Source organism: Athene cunicularia, assembly GCF_003259725.1.
Source record: "Athene cunicularia isolate RWA chromosome 11 unlocalized genomic scaffold, athCun1 chr11_part1, whole genome shotgun sequence".
NCBI classification, from domain to species: Eukaryota; Metazoa; Chordata; class Aves; order Strigiformes; family Strigidae; genus Athene; species Athene cunicularia.
In genome coordinates this window covers 18,850,923-18,864,565 of record NW_020799113.1, presented here as the reverse complement: position 1 = coordinate 18,864,565, position 13,643 = coordinate 18,850,923, and the positions used below count along the sequence as shown (strand labels likewise).

The following is a 13,643-nucleotide window of genomic DNA, read 5'->3' as shown; positions in this document are numbered from 1 at the left end:
AAAAGAATAGTTTTACTAGCGTTCTTCCATACTTGCCTTCTGTGTCATATTTGACTGAGACAGATTATTGAAGATGAAAGCAATTTTTTCCTGGACATTCTCTGGAGGTTCCACAATTCTCTCAGTTTGATCAGTGGCTACTAACAGTGTATCAATGTTGGTAGTATTAATGGAAGGCTGCAGGGAGAACAAGAAATTAAGAACAGATAATACCCAGAGGCAACATCAAAAGAAACTTTTGTTCTTCTGTCAAGTGAAAAAAAGAATTGAGCTTTGTCAGGTGGCATCTACTGTCTCAGATTCATTTTCAGCAGCACTCTAATGGAGCCAAGAATTTTTTTACTCTACGAACGATGATCAATACTGAGCAGAAGAATGCTGCTGTATAGAAAACTTACAGCATTTACATTCATATACAATAGGTGCCACTGCAATGTCACCCATTAGGCTAATAGCTTGCATGCACTGTCAGCCTGGAGAAAAATTATAGTACGATAGTGAGCAATACTTAATACAACAGTGAGCCTCCAGGACCACTTTAGTGCTGAATCAGGAAGGAGAACTCCCAGAGGTTCATTTAAGAGCAAGCATGCCATGTAAGTCAACAGAATGTGACCCATGTCCCTAGAGCTGCAGGTCTAAACCCAACAGCTTCAGCATGTGGTACACTGCAATTAAGGGGAAAGGAGATAGAGTTTTAAACATCAGTCATGACTTGGGAGTTTAAAATTGGGCAACACAGATACCTCAAAATAACAATTATCTATATGACAATCATGTGTGAAAGACTGATAGCTACATATGAACCGTCCCCCAAAAGTTGTTCACAACTTTTGCCTCTTGAGAACTTCTTTTAAGAGACCTATACATACACAGTACCAGGAAGAAAGCCAGACTTCACTTTACAGTGCAACAGCTCTACGCCTCCTCAGTGTACATATGGGACCAAGTGTGCCCCAACACCTTCTGTGTAATAGCCAATACTATCAGTCTGCCAACCCTGTAATAACTGACTAGTGTTCAGAGGTTTGTCTGCATAAGTGACTAAAAATCTGAAAAGCCTCATGCAGTTAGAACTGCTAGGTCAAAAGTGATTTAGTGTGCACTAAGTGTTCTCAAGCCCCAAGCAGAATAACAGCTGCCAACTATTTCAAGAATCCTACTGCAAGTCATTAACAGAAACAATGGTTCTGTAATTGTCTTGATAATTAAAGCCTCAAACACAATTTCTATGTGACATCACAGTAATTCTATACCTTCATGATCAAAAAATGCCTTCTCTGCAAAAATGCTGATCATGCCGAAAAGGTTATATGCTTCAGACATAAAATACTGCACGCAGTTTGAAAACTTGTACTACAGAAATTAAATCAGATTTTGTCTCCATGTACTCAACACAGATCAGAAACTTAACTCCTTTGCTTCTCCAGTAAGGGCACTGGAGTGACAGAATGCTTACCGGTACGTCTTTCTTGAAGCTGACTCCAGTGGGCCGGGTGATTGTAATGGTTTTTGCAACAGTGGTGGTGGTTGAGGTGGTTACTATAGTGCTGACTTGGCCAGCAAGAGGAGCTTTTGCTGGAACTTGGGCCTGGGCCTGAGCCTGGGCAAGTGCAATACTTCCAGGAGTGGTGATTGAACCCTGCATCTTCACAGGAGGATCTCTGGATTGCTGTCCATATTCTATGTACTACAATAGGGTAAACAAGTACGTAAGTTCTCAGCGCGTAGATACGTTGTTGCCTGTGTTTTAGCATGAGCAACATAAGTTTGCCAACAATCTTTAAAACACTTGACACTAGTGCCATTAAGGGAATGATATAACTGAACACCGTTAAAAAGCACATCTTGTCACTATTTACTTTCTTACTGGAGAATAGCCTCAAACTCTACCTCTGACCTCAACAGGTTGATGCCAAGTGTCAAGAGACTCTACATCCTTAAAACTTTAGTGCACTACCCTGAAACCCCCATCCCTGCAGGCCAGGGATAGCAGACCAAAAGAGGGGAAGAGCATAAGAGAAATGTGTATCAAGAAACTTGCTTCAAAGCGGTAAGAAGTCTTCCCTAAGGACTCCTACAGCTACACAGAAATGGTCAAGTCTGAAGTTCACAGTGAGTATGCAAAATCAGTTCTCAAGTCTCCAACTATGTTTTTACTTCCTCTAAAGTAGCTCCACAGTAGAAAATAAGCCTCTTCCCCATTGCAATACATTTACCCAGATATTTCTAACATCAGACTTGTCATTTAAGGGATACAGTCTGAAATCTGTTAGTGAAACACACTGCTATTGGACTTCGCAGCTTTGGGTAAATAGCCTCTCTACCTTAATGTTAGAGCTGAACATTTTTCCTTATTTAGATTATGCTCTCAAGCTTTGCCACTGGAATTAGCTCTTCTGTATTTGTACCAGTGAAAGCACCTTTGAGGCAGACACTATATCACCAACACTGCTTTTACTCCTTGGATTACAGGGTATTTTCATTACTCTGATCAGACTTCAGGAATGAAATCATCATCTTTATCTGGATTACTTTAGCAGGTCTGAGTATGAAACTGTATAAACCCAGCTGAATGTCCCCTCTTCCAGAAAAACCACCAAATCCATAAGGGACTGGAACATGAATCCACTGAAAGCCTTTAAAACCTTTGGGCATGGCCCATGTGCACTGGTCAATCCTGCAGTTATATTCAGGCAGTTAATTCAACAGAATCATCCCAAACAGTTTTATGGAAACAGAAGAGATAACCACTGTCACCTGCCCACACCATCCCGTGGCAAAATTTTTAAGAAAAGATATTTGATTCTGTGGATGTACACTATCTGAAATTATGACAGCTCAGACTATTTTTCCAAAGGAAAACAGGAATTTGCTCAAAAGAATTTAAAACCATAGAAAGCTAGTGTGCTAATACAAACACACTCACCTCCTGTAAATGATGTGGGAACTGTATAAAGTGACTAATAGAAGCCAAGTGCTGACAATACTGGGGATAGTCCTTCAATCTATCAGACAAAATACACATTAGTCAGCAACATAAGCCCAGATCAAAACCAGTGTAACAGACACACACAAATTAACACTAGTATCATTCCCATACTGCACCACAGAATTATTTCTGGACTGCTTATAGCAGCTGTACTATAAACAGAGCATTCTCCACAAAGTACTTTTTGTTGCAAAACCCATTTGAAAGGATTTAACAGCAAAACACAAGATTTATTCACAGCAACTCATCTTATCCTATATCTCACTACTACTAAGCACACAATTACATTTATATATGCAATGCCTGCAATAAGATTATTAGATAGGTAATTTGTAGTCAGGGCATTTTAAACAGCAAACCAAAGTGCCCCCAACACAGAAGCTTCACCCATGCAAACAAATTACAGTTCTATTGATGAATGCTAGACACTGCTACTACTCATTGAGAGTCAAATCTTTAGGTCTTGCTTAAAATGGTTCTTAATAAGAGGAAGATGGTGGCTAAGCCTCAAGTATGTCAGCCTTAAGTGCCTTTATTCATTCTGTTCAGCTAACTCCACCAAACAATATCCAACCATGAATGCTGCAAGTAACAGCTTTTATTACAGATTAAATACTGCAGGGTGGATAAACTATAAAAGGAGAATAAGGAGAGAAGATAATATGCTCCTTACTTCTGAGTCCACACTCCAAATCCACACATTTCTAGTTATTAAATAATTACAGGAAGCTTTCTAATATTTTTCAAGTTCAAGTATCTTCTTCCAGAATGGAGATTTTCCCCATGGGTGTACAATCCTGACTACTCTGGCAGCCTGCCTTGAAATTTTCCCCTCTCTGCAATCCATTAAAAGCTTTGAGAAAGGTGTTGGGTTTTTTTTCTTTTGAGATACACAGACATCTCAAGTATGGCAAAAAGCAAACCCAAAGTCCTAGAGCTTAGCTCCTAGCCAGTCTTTCACTAATGAACACTGCAAATAGCACTCCCTTATAATGCACCTGTGAAGAGTAATTACATTCACTCTAACAAGCTGACAATTTCATCTAACTCAACATTTCACAGAACTGTTTTCATAAACAGAGTCCAGCATCTCGGTTTGTCCCACCTTTTTAGAGGTAGGGCATTAAACATTTTGATTTTTTTTAAAAGTTACCCCAGAGTAAGTTCAAGGTTAACAAGACATTACATGTACTGTCACAAGTATTACCAAAACCCACACTCACCTATTTTTAAATCTATCTAGTGCAGCAATACCAAAATAGTACATTTTGGATGCAAAAGGCTTTCGTAAGGCTTCAAGAACATAGCGCAGGGCCAGGCCCAATGCCATATAAGTAACCAGTCCTTTCTCTATTATCCCACCAAAGAGGCAGGCTGTTATGTGCAGCTCTTTATCTGGGTACTGGGGAAAGAAACGGTATTCCTCAAACAAGTTCCTCAGCATACAGTTAAACACTTCTCGTTCCCGTTTAATATTGGAATCCTTAAACCTCTGCAGCATTTCCAAGACCTGCAAAGAAATTGGAAATTGTTACCAAGAGATTTGCTTTACTTCAGCCCTCTGCATCTTCAGGTTTCAAGACTGCTCACAACTATTAAATTGCAGTACCACAAGCTATACTATAGAGTACCTAGTTCAAGAAAACTTTATTTTAACCAGTAGACACTACATCACTACAACAAGCTTCCTCCTCAGACTTTAGTTTGTTCCCCTTTCTTCTAAGTAAATGTCTTCACATAAGATTGTCTGACTGCCCACTCCACTGCTTCAAAATTAGAAAAATGAAAATTAATGTTCAGTGTCTTCCATAATTTATAAACCACACAAATAAATTAAAGTAAATTTTAAGTACTTCAAAGAGCCAGTACATCAGACTGATAATTACTCTCATAGAGACTAACCAAAATAATTCTCAAAGCTCAGGAGGCAGAACTCAGGACACCTTTATATTTGGATGCTGTAACCATTTTTAGATACTTTAAAAACAAATATATTCAAGTATAGTTTATACAGACTGTTTAAAGGCATGCTTTAGCACTTATTTTGAACACATAAGCTTCTACTCCACACTGAACTTATCTCACTTAGCATCATTTTAGGAGTGTTAATTAGACATCTGAAGTCTTCAGTCTGCAGAAGTCAAAGGTGAATGTAATGATGGACCACAAGCTTACTGTGAAAGCACGCTGTCTTAGAAATAGCAAGCAGAAGAGCAATGCTGCCAGCATCTACTAGCCCTTTATTATTTTTCACTGAAACTAATACATGAAGAAATAATTACTATGAACTTCATAGCAAGTCTCTAGACAAGTCATGCAACTGCTACAGAAGGGAACTCACCTCATCTACAGACATGGTGGGATGTGGTGGATGGTTGTAAATACGCTGGAAGTAGCTGTTTGCCTCATCATCTATTTCTTTGCTAAAGTGCTGATTAGCCTCTGGCCACACCTGAGATAAGTCAGCTGTTAAAAAAGGGACAGGTATCATGCTCAGAACAACTCCAGCAACCAGTATTTCATCTAGTCCTTTTCAACTCTTCCACCAACCTACACAGAACCTGCTAGTGCTCGAGAAGCAGGATATCTAACCTTTCCAGTAGACAGGAATTATTTAAAAATCTGTTTTGTTATATTTATGCAAAAGAACTGAATTCTAAAGATAGAATTAACCTCATACTGTTGTAGTCCTAGAACCCACTGCATCCCAAGCTAACGTCAACTGACATCTAAACTAAATGAAAGCAAAACAGACTAGAATAAAGCATGCTACACAACACTAACATGCAGACAAGCTTTCACACAAACTTTCAGGCCAGCCAGTGAGCTTCAGGCAAATTTATACTGAATGTTCAAGACCAAAAATATAAACCAGTGGTCACTACAGCCACCTCTACTGTACATCTCTAGAGACTGGCAACTTAGCTTTTATGGAAGAGCTATCAAAGGAGTTGTATGTAAAAACAGTAACATGGAAAGTTCAGCATATGGCAGTGCTTCCTAAAGGCAACATTGCTTAAACATTTCTTTGTGAGCATACTTCAGAGTCATGAGTGAAGGATAATGGTTCAGTGTTAGGAACCAAATTATTCCTTCCAAAAACCATCTTCCCATCAACTTGTTAGTCTTATATGTATCCAATGTTGCAGTCTAATTTACTGCTTCACCTGTCAAGTTCTCCTCTGCAACAGGACCTTACCCAGGTAGCTTTGTTTAACCTTGTTACAGACAAAACAAAACCCACCCTCTCAGATGCATACAATTCTCTACAAAGAGCAGGACAACATTTTTTTTTAAAAACACAGCACAAAAAAAAAAAAAGAGCACAAACACACTGTTCATGCAGATCTGTAACATGTTGTATTTTTATGCTAACAGGTTGTTTTAATCCACCCCTCCCCAGCCACCGGGCAAGCTTTTAGTATACAAGTTTAAGAGCACCTTCTCCAGACTAATAGCATAATACAAGAGCCACATTTCTAACATTTACCACCTACAGATCCAAGCTTCCCCTGAAGGAAATGGAGATTAACTGCAGACCACAGTCACACTTCACAGCCACAGACAACACTACCACTTACAAGGTTTCATCTTACTCTGCTGGAATGTAGGCTGGTTCAGTCCAGATGTGCTCAGCTTCCTTTGCACGAATGGGTCATTGTTCACCGCAGGAAGGCCCAGGGCTCCAGTTCCTATGCCAGTCAGACTACCCGTAGTAAGACCACCTACTGAAAAGTAAACCTGTAGTAAGACCACATACCACTGAAAAGCAAACAACCGGTGCACTTTTCACAGTATGCGCCTACTCCCAGCACCTGCCACTTCCAAGAAGTCAGAGCTATGTAGCCTCATAACTGTCTAATATCAAGCAGTTTTATCTCAAGCAGCTCTTTATCTGTCCCAACTTACAGTAACGCTGCTAAAATCTGTCAAAGCACTCATCCTCTTGACAAACATTTTACCTACTGCAGTTGCAACATTCTGAAGTGCTGTTTCAGCAATGACCTAGGAGCAAGGAGTGTGTAACTCCCTCCCACATGACACACAGCTGTTTGTTCAGTTTTTCTGACCAGGGCAATGACAGTGCCTTAGCTCTGTTATGTCAAAAATACAAACCACTCCGCCCGGATAGCAGTACCTGGAAGCTGTGAAGAGAGTCCTCCGATCCCACTGAAACCTGTTGTCTGGTTTTGGGTGGAAAGAGGGGGGAATGCCTTTGCTGGTGACTGAGGAGTACTGAATGCAGAGCCCAAGTTTGGAGGGAAGCCTTGCATGCTCTGGGTGTGAGGAGCAGCTGAGCCACCTAAACTAAGAGATGCCATTCCTGCAAGCGAATCGATCTGAATGAAGAAAGGAACATTATACACAGATATCAATAAACTGCAATCAGGCTGATTTTTGGCAGGTTTGACAGCTACATATATCATAACATTCCCGAGAAGAGCTTTTCCGCATGGTTACTTTAAATTCTGAAGTCATCCAGATAACCCCAAAAGATAAGTTTGTCTACAGAATGCAATTTCACTTTCTCCTACAATCCCATAAAATCCTGTTCTATCAGAGGTTTTACAGAAAGGTGGGTTGTTCCATAGTCTCTAGTTAAGTGTAACACAACAGTAAATGCTTATAAGCAGCAGCACATAGATTTTTATACTAGTTTATGCTCTGCAGTCTGCAACTTACATCTCACCTCAAAGCTCACAAAAGCTATTCCATATCAAGCTTAGAGTATTTTTGACTGTCTGAAGGATCTCACTCTGCCCACTTTTCACAGCTAAATACCTGAATGCAGTCTTCAATAAAAAGCATTAAGACCTAGGTGATGAGTAGGAGGGAAGGCACAGTAACAGCTGACAAAGCACTAAGTTAAGAGCTCCTGACTAGGAACAGCAGAAAAGTTATCTACCCAAGAGACAGCACAACTGCAGACTAACATCTGCTGCTCTATTTGTTCACATCAGTTATTTGCAGCAGGTTGCCAAGATACTTGGTACATCTGATGAGCAACTTCAATAAAGCAACAATTTACAAGGAAACTGCTCTCTGTATTTAGTTTACATAATCTACTGATGCTTCAGACATTCTTAAATGCTGAATTGCCACTATTTCATGTGAAAAACTTGTCACCACTTTAAAATCTGCCATTGAATGTAATTGCTAGAAGCAAAACCTGTCTGTAATGTGTTGCTCCCAGAGGAGAAAGGGATGATGAGTGGCAGGGAGTAACTTAAATGTACCTTGTTTTTAAAAGAGCAGTTCAGTTGAGAGCTGAAGAGCCCCAGTTATAACAAGTCCTTATGCTCTAGCACTGTTGCTTGGCCCGTGAAGCTACAAACAAGACACATCAGGTTCAAAGGCAGTGCTTAATTCTCAAGAGTCTTAGTAAATTTTAGCACTTTAAAAGAAACCCTCAATTATTTTAAATAAACCAAATCTCTATCCCTCTTCAGTGCTCCCATCCTGTTATACTTCCATTACTTCTTACAGACATTTGTGAAGTGAAAAACAGTTCTGAACTACAGCCCTCAGGCATTATTCTGTAGTTACAACCAAATTATCTAGACATGCAAGCATAAAACTAAGGGAGCCAGATGATGTTTTACTTAGTCCTGCTGGAAGAGCTCACAGTGCACCAGAACTAATGTTAAATCAACACCGCCTTCTAAGAATACAGCACGTTGTTTGTCTACCTGTACAGGAGAGATGGCATCCAAGCTGCTAGCACTGGGTGGGCGTCCTTTCGGCATGACTCCAGGTGGAGGCTGTCTAGCCTTGTTCATGACATTACTGCAGTTAGCTACCATGGTGAGGATCGTCTCTGACAGCTCCTGAGAAACACTCCTAGAACAAAGTAGGGTAGTGAGTCATGTAACAATCATGAAATTAAGGCCCCTAACTTATTTGTCTTTCCTACAGAAATGGGGCCACATTTCACAAATATAAGTTGCAAAACAACTCCAGCAGAAGCTACATTTGTTATTTGCAAAACCTGCACTATGGAGCATGTCCCAAGAAAAACAGCTATACTTAAACAGAAAATTTTCAACTGTAGTTCTAAAAGTTAACCTCCAATAGAATATTTCAGTAATTCAAATACTGCTTTACAGTTACCCCACCAAGTAACAACTTCCAGAAAGCTGCGATATCTACCCACATGGCTCCAGCAGTCTGTGGGAAGAGCATACTATCTACAAGTGTCTTTGTCTGTTGTTCACATTATGGACTACACACAACTCAGCCTCATGAATTAAAACACACAATAACCGATGCTATGGTCCCTTGTTCAAATGCACTTCAAGGCTCCTTCCTGTCCCCAGACTTCACCAGTCATGATTATTCCCATTCTGAATCTTGTAACACACAAGGTGTCTCCAGAAGAGGAGATAAAACATGATTAAAGCTTGGGCTACACATTTGGAGCACAAAAAAGGCTGAGAGGTAAGTACCACCATACCACCACGTGCTTCATTAAAATTCATCTGTCTATAAACTGAAAGACATGCTTCATGCACCAACATTAAACCAAAACAGACAGAAACCCTAACTATTCAAGGAAATTATAATCAAAAGCTAACAGAAAACTCAAATTTAGGTATGAGGCACTGCACAAGCAAGAGCAGTCAGTACCTCTTTCCAAAGTATTTCATGTCTGACTGCCAGGTTCCCAAACTGAAAGGAAAGCCAGCTCTGCTGCTGACATACCTAGCCACAAACATACTAACACAACACTAACATTTTCCTTTTGGAAAATACAGCCAATTATTTACAGCTTTCCTAAACTTTAGTTCTACCATTTTGGTGGGGACAGCTGAAGCAGCAGATTCCTTCCTGTAATGGGGCAACTATACTAACACAGCTTTGCTGCTTTGTTAACTTTGGAGATTCCTCATTTTAACTCAGTTTTCACAAGCTTTTACTGCACAGCTGTTGGGACAAGGGGAAAAAGAAAGATGAACCATCCCGATGGTTAAGGCAGGAAAACAAAGTGCAGATCAGTCTCCAGCTTTGGCAAGTATCCCATTACAGGCTACACAGAGTTAAGGGCTTCCAGTTGCTCTCCAAAACCAGTGATCTACTATACAGTGTGGGTAGAAGCTCACCCAAGACCAACAGGGGAACCTGGGGAGACATCGTGGGTCAGCAGATTTCCATATGGCACAAACATTTGATCAGCCAAGCCAATTATTCCTTTAGATGCTTTAACATCTCAACAAGGCATAGTGTCAAAGACTTTAAAAGCAAGGGGCTTAGGAGGTTTGTATCAAAAAGTGATCAGAAACCTACCTTCAAAAAAAACCCCAAAGGGATTTCTGTTTTGAGAAAGTGCAACCAGACCTGAAAACAGAGCTCTGAGCATGGCACACAGATTCAGTATCTACAATATGTATTTGTCAACTCGCCAATGCCACAGTCTCAGAAATCTCAACATTTCAAAGTACATTTGACCAATTAACAGGCAGCACACTTTGATTTCTGATGTGGGAGGCATTCCAAGATCTCACAGCACTGCAAGGGAATGGGACAGGGAACTGAAGAGACGAGTTCACACATGGTTACTGCCGTCAATCTTTTGCCCTCTGCTTTTTTTGTAGCTGTTAAATTTTGAGTCTTCATGCTTAAATACTATAGCATGCTTTAGTAAAATAAATTCCAATCTGCTGTAGACAGATAACATAGCAGGCCACAATAAAGACAAAAAAACAGGCTTACAATCCTTTAGTTTGATACTTATGGTGACCAGTTAGGCCATTCCTGCTTTGGAATGAACCACTAACATTGTCTTCCCATCTAGACAGACTGAAGGTTAACTATCATGTCAAAAGGCAGACTAGCATAACAAGATGCAACCACCACAGTACTTTTAGAGAGCCCAAAGCTGCAGGTTTTCACAAAAAAACCCCGCATTTGAGACAAATAATATGAAGAGATAAGTAGGTGGGCATGACTTGATAGCTAGACCTTAAAGAAGGTGTTCCTATTTCCAAGTTCTATGTAAAAACATATTCAGGCATCTAACCTTATCAGTGCTATTCCCAGAAGAGAACGAAGAGAAAACTGCAGGAAGGAGAGCTTTGAAACACAAATAAGGATGAGAGTCAGGGGCCACAGTCAGCCAGCTTTAGAGGAACAAAACTGGCAGCTTAAAGGAAGCTCCAGCTTGCTGGAATAACAAGTTCACATCTCTTTGTTGTCTCCCCCCCATTTTTACAAAGCAAGGAAAGGCCTTTTCATTCTCCTAGGCACAGGTAGCCAGAAGCCTGTTCCCTCCTTGAGGCAGAGACTGACAAGGAATGACCATTTCCAATGTTGACACACTCTGGACACAGCTGCATGGAGGAGGCACTGCTGCCACTCTCAACTCACTGCAGCTCCTTCAGAGGACGACTTCTCATAAGCAACTTGTCATAAGCAACTTGTAACCAAATCACATGCTTGCTCAGCCTGTGGTTCCTGCAGCCACCCTGACTTCATTTTAAAAACACTCAGAAATAAAAGGACCACTCAGTTCCTTTTGAAGCCATGATGCCACAACTGCAGTGCTCACTAGTGCTAAACATGTTGCACCAAAAATAAAGAGTCTCAGAACACACACAGAGTCCTGGGGGCTAAGAAAAGTATCTCCCTGGACACAAAACAGGACACAAAATAACTACAGCCTAACTAAAGAGCAGATTCCTAAATTAGGAGGGAGCAGACTTCAGCTACTGAAATGGAACTACCCTCTCAGACAAATTTAATATTTACTGCGATTTTAATCTTCTAGTCTTCACAAAGCCTGCTTCCATTTGTGACAAACCTAAGCTAATCAAAGCAATTGCTTCATGAAAGAAATCCAAGCATTTTCTTCTTAAAGCTCAAAGAGAATACCTAATGGAAATTGACTGCAAGTAGGTCACATTCTTGCATGAAAGGGAATACAAGTATCTATAAAAAGAAACCAAAAGCGAGAGAATTGTGCCAGTAGAGAACTAGTGACTTTTGGAATTAATTGAATAAATAAAACTTAGTAATACAATAAGATTCAGAACACAGTGACATTAGATGCAAGTCCAGCCTACAGCTAGCTATTAAACCTCTAAAATCTGGACAAGATAGGATGCAAAATAATGAATGTAAGTTAATTTGTGAACTATAGTCTCAGAGGATGCTTTTTTGAGTTGAAAAATAACAGCCATCTCTTCAGTCCAAGAGGTGTGCTAGATCATTGTATTTCAGAAACAGTATTTCAGCAGCATTGAAGTTTAATTGTACAGGTCCCAGTAGAAATCAGGAGAATCCTTTTACCTAAAAATCTTACAGGTACCTCAAATTCCCTTCCAGTTCAAATACCCACTGTGACAATTTTGTGTTGATACACATTTCCTAGCATCTACATGAGAGCTATGAATCATCCTGGATACCTTTAAAGATGTTTCTTATATCTTTCAGGACAACACTGGCTAAGCCAAAGGACACATATAAGCCTTAGATCAGGTAACACACACTTGGACATGCCAGCCTCTTTTGATGTCAAAATCTGACACCAGCTTTCAGTCTCTGGCTCATATGTCACACTAGGCTATGCCTAGTTATCTACAAAATACTGCTGCAGTTAAAACGCCTCCTTTATCTGACAGCATTAAGAAATGACGCCACAAATATTTTACAATATTCAGTCATTCTTACTAAATGTGAATACACTATTTAAAAGCTAATTTGTCCCATTTCCATTAGCCTTTTTGTAGTCTACGTTCCCCTCTAGCAGGTAAAACATCTCTCTAGGACCCACATTTTTTTCCTTCTGGACTTTTAGCTAAACAATCTGATCCTCATGAGATCTTGGATATTTTCCATCCTTTGACTACTCCAAGATTGTCTCAAATGAAGACAGAAGAAGTTACAGAAGAAGTTTCAGTCTCAATGACATTACAATTACCACTTACCACTTTTCTCCTACCCATAACTGCATTAGCCCTTTCTGCTAGGGCAGTAACCACACTGAGGCATTTGCTTAATGCAGTAACAAAATCCTTTATACAGTCACTGTTTTCCAAGATGCTGTCCCATTCTGTAGCTGTGGCCCGTATTCCTTTTTGTCCCCATTATAGCCCTGTATCAAGTCATTAACAACCCAGGATATGACTAATCAGTCATCCCCCAGTTACCAAGATCATTTCACCTGTTTGATTATAAAGACAAGAACACGCTTTCAAGCTCCTGACACCTAACCTACAACAGAAGTTTCAGTGCAAAAATACACATACTCTTGCATCTATCCCTGCAAGCTTATGCACTCATTAACCCCATTCTCCACAGAAAATTCCAAACCAGCTGTGACCACAGGCCAAACAAGTTGCAAACAGATTACACATTCAGTGTAAGCAGTATAATCCTTACCCAGCACAAGCTTGCAGACATGCCAACATAGTCGCCAAGGTTTCTGGAGGAAGCTGAGCACTTTTGGGCTGATCTTTTTCTGGAGCAAGGCCACCCAGGATAGATGGACATCTTCTCTTTAAGAAAGTCATACAGGCCTGGATGAAGGGCTCCTGAGGAAAAAAAGTTATTTTAATCTCTCAAACTGTATCCAAGCCACTATTTCAAACTTGGCAATTGCACTGTGGAAAGAATTGCACTAAGCTATTACAGTTCAGTGAAAACGTTGAACTCT

At 40.1% G+C, this 13,643-nt stretch overlaps 1 protein-coding gene and 1 non-coding gene across 11 annotated transcripts in view; both read right to left on the bottom strand.

The window, feature by feature from the left end:
* Positions 1-13,643, bottom strand: part of CNOT1 (CCR4-NOT transcription complex subunit 1) — a 54,679-nt gene that overhangs the window by 24,136 nt on the left and 16,900 nt on the right. For 4 of the 10 annotated variants that reach the window (XM_026856524.1, XM_026856530.1, XM_026856525.1 and 1 more), the window contains exons 15-23: positions 13,370-13,521; positions 8,683-8,833; positions 7,131-7,332; positions 6,574-6,720; positions 5,334-5,458; positions 4,216-4,502; positions 2,930-3,008; positions 1,460-1,690; positions 37-177 (exon numbers count right to left, since the gene is read on the bottom strand). In XM_026856524.1, the coding sequence (XP_026712325.1) occupies positions 37-177; positions 1,460-1,690; positions 2,930-3,008; positions 4,216-4,502; positions 5,334-5,458; positions 6,574-6,720; positions 7,131-7,332; positions 8,683-8,833; positions 13,370-13,521 (1,515 nt within the window). The remainder of the gene's footprint in view (positions 1-36; positions 178-1,459; positions 1,691-2,929; positions 3,009-4,215; positions 4,503-5,333; positions 5,459-6,573; positions 6,721-7,130; positions 7,333-8,682; positions 8,834-13,369; positions 13,522-13,643) is intronic. The other 6 variants (XM_026856528.1, XM_026856533.1, XM_026856527.1 and 3 more) reach the window with 3 other exon arrangements.
* Positions 8,222-8,357, bottom strand: LOC113484581. Its single transcript, XR_003399246.1, has one exon. It is a non-coding gene; the product is annotated as a small nucleolar RNA SNORA50 (small nucleolar RNA).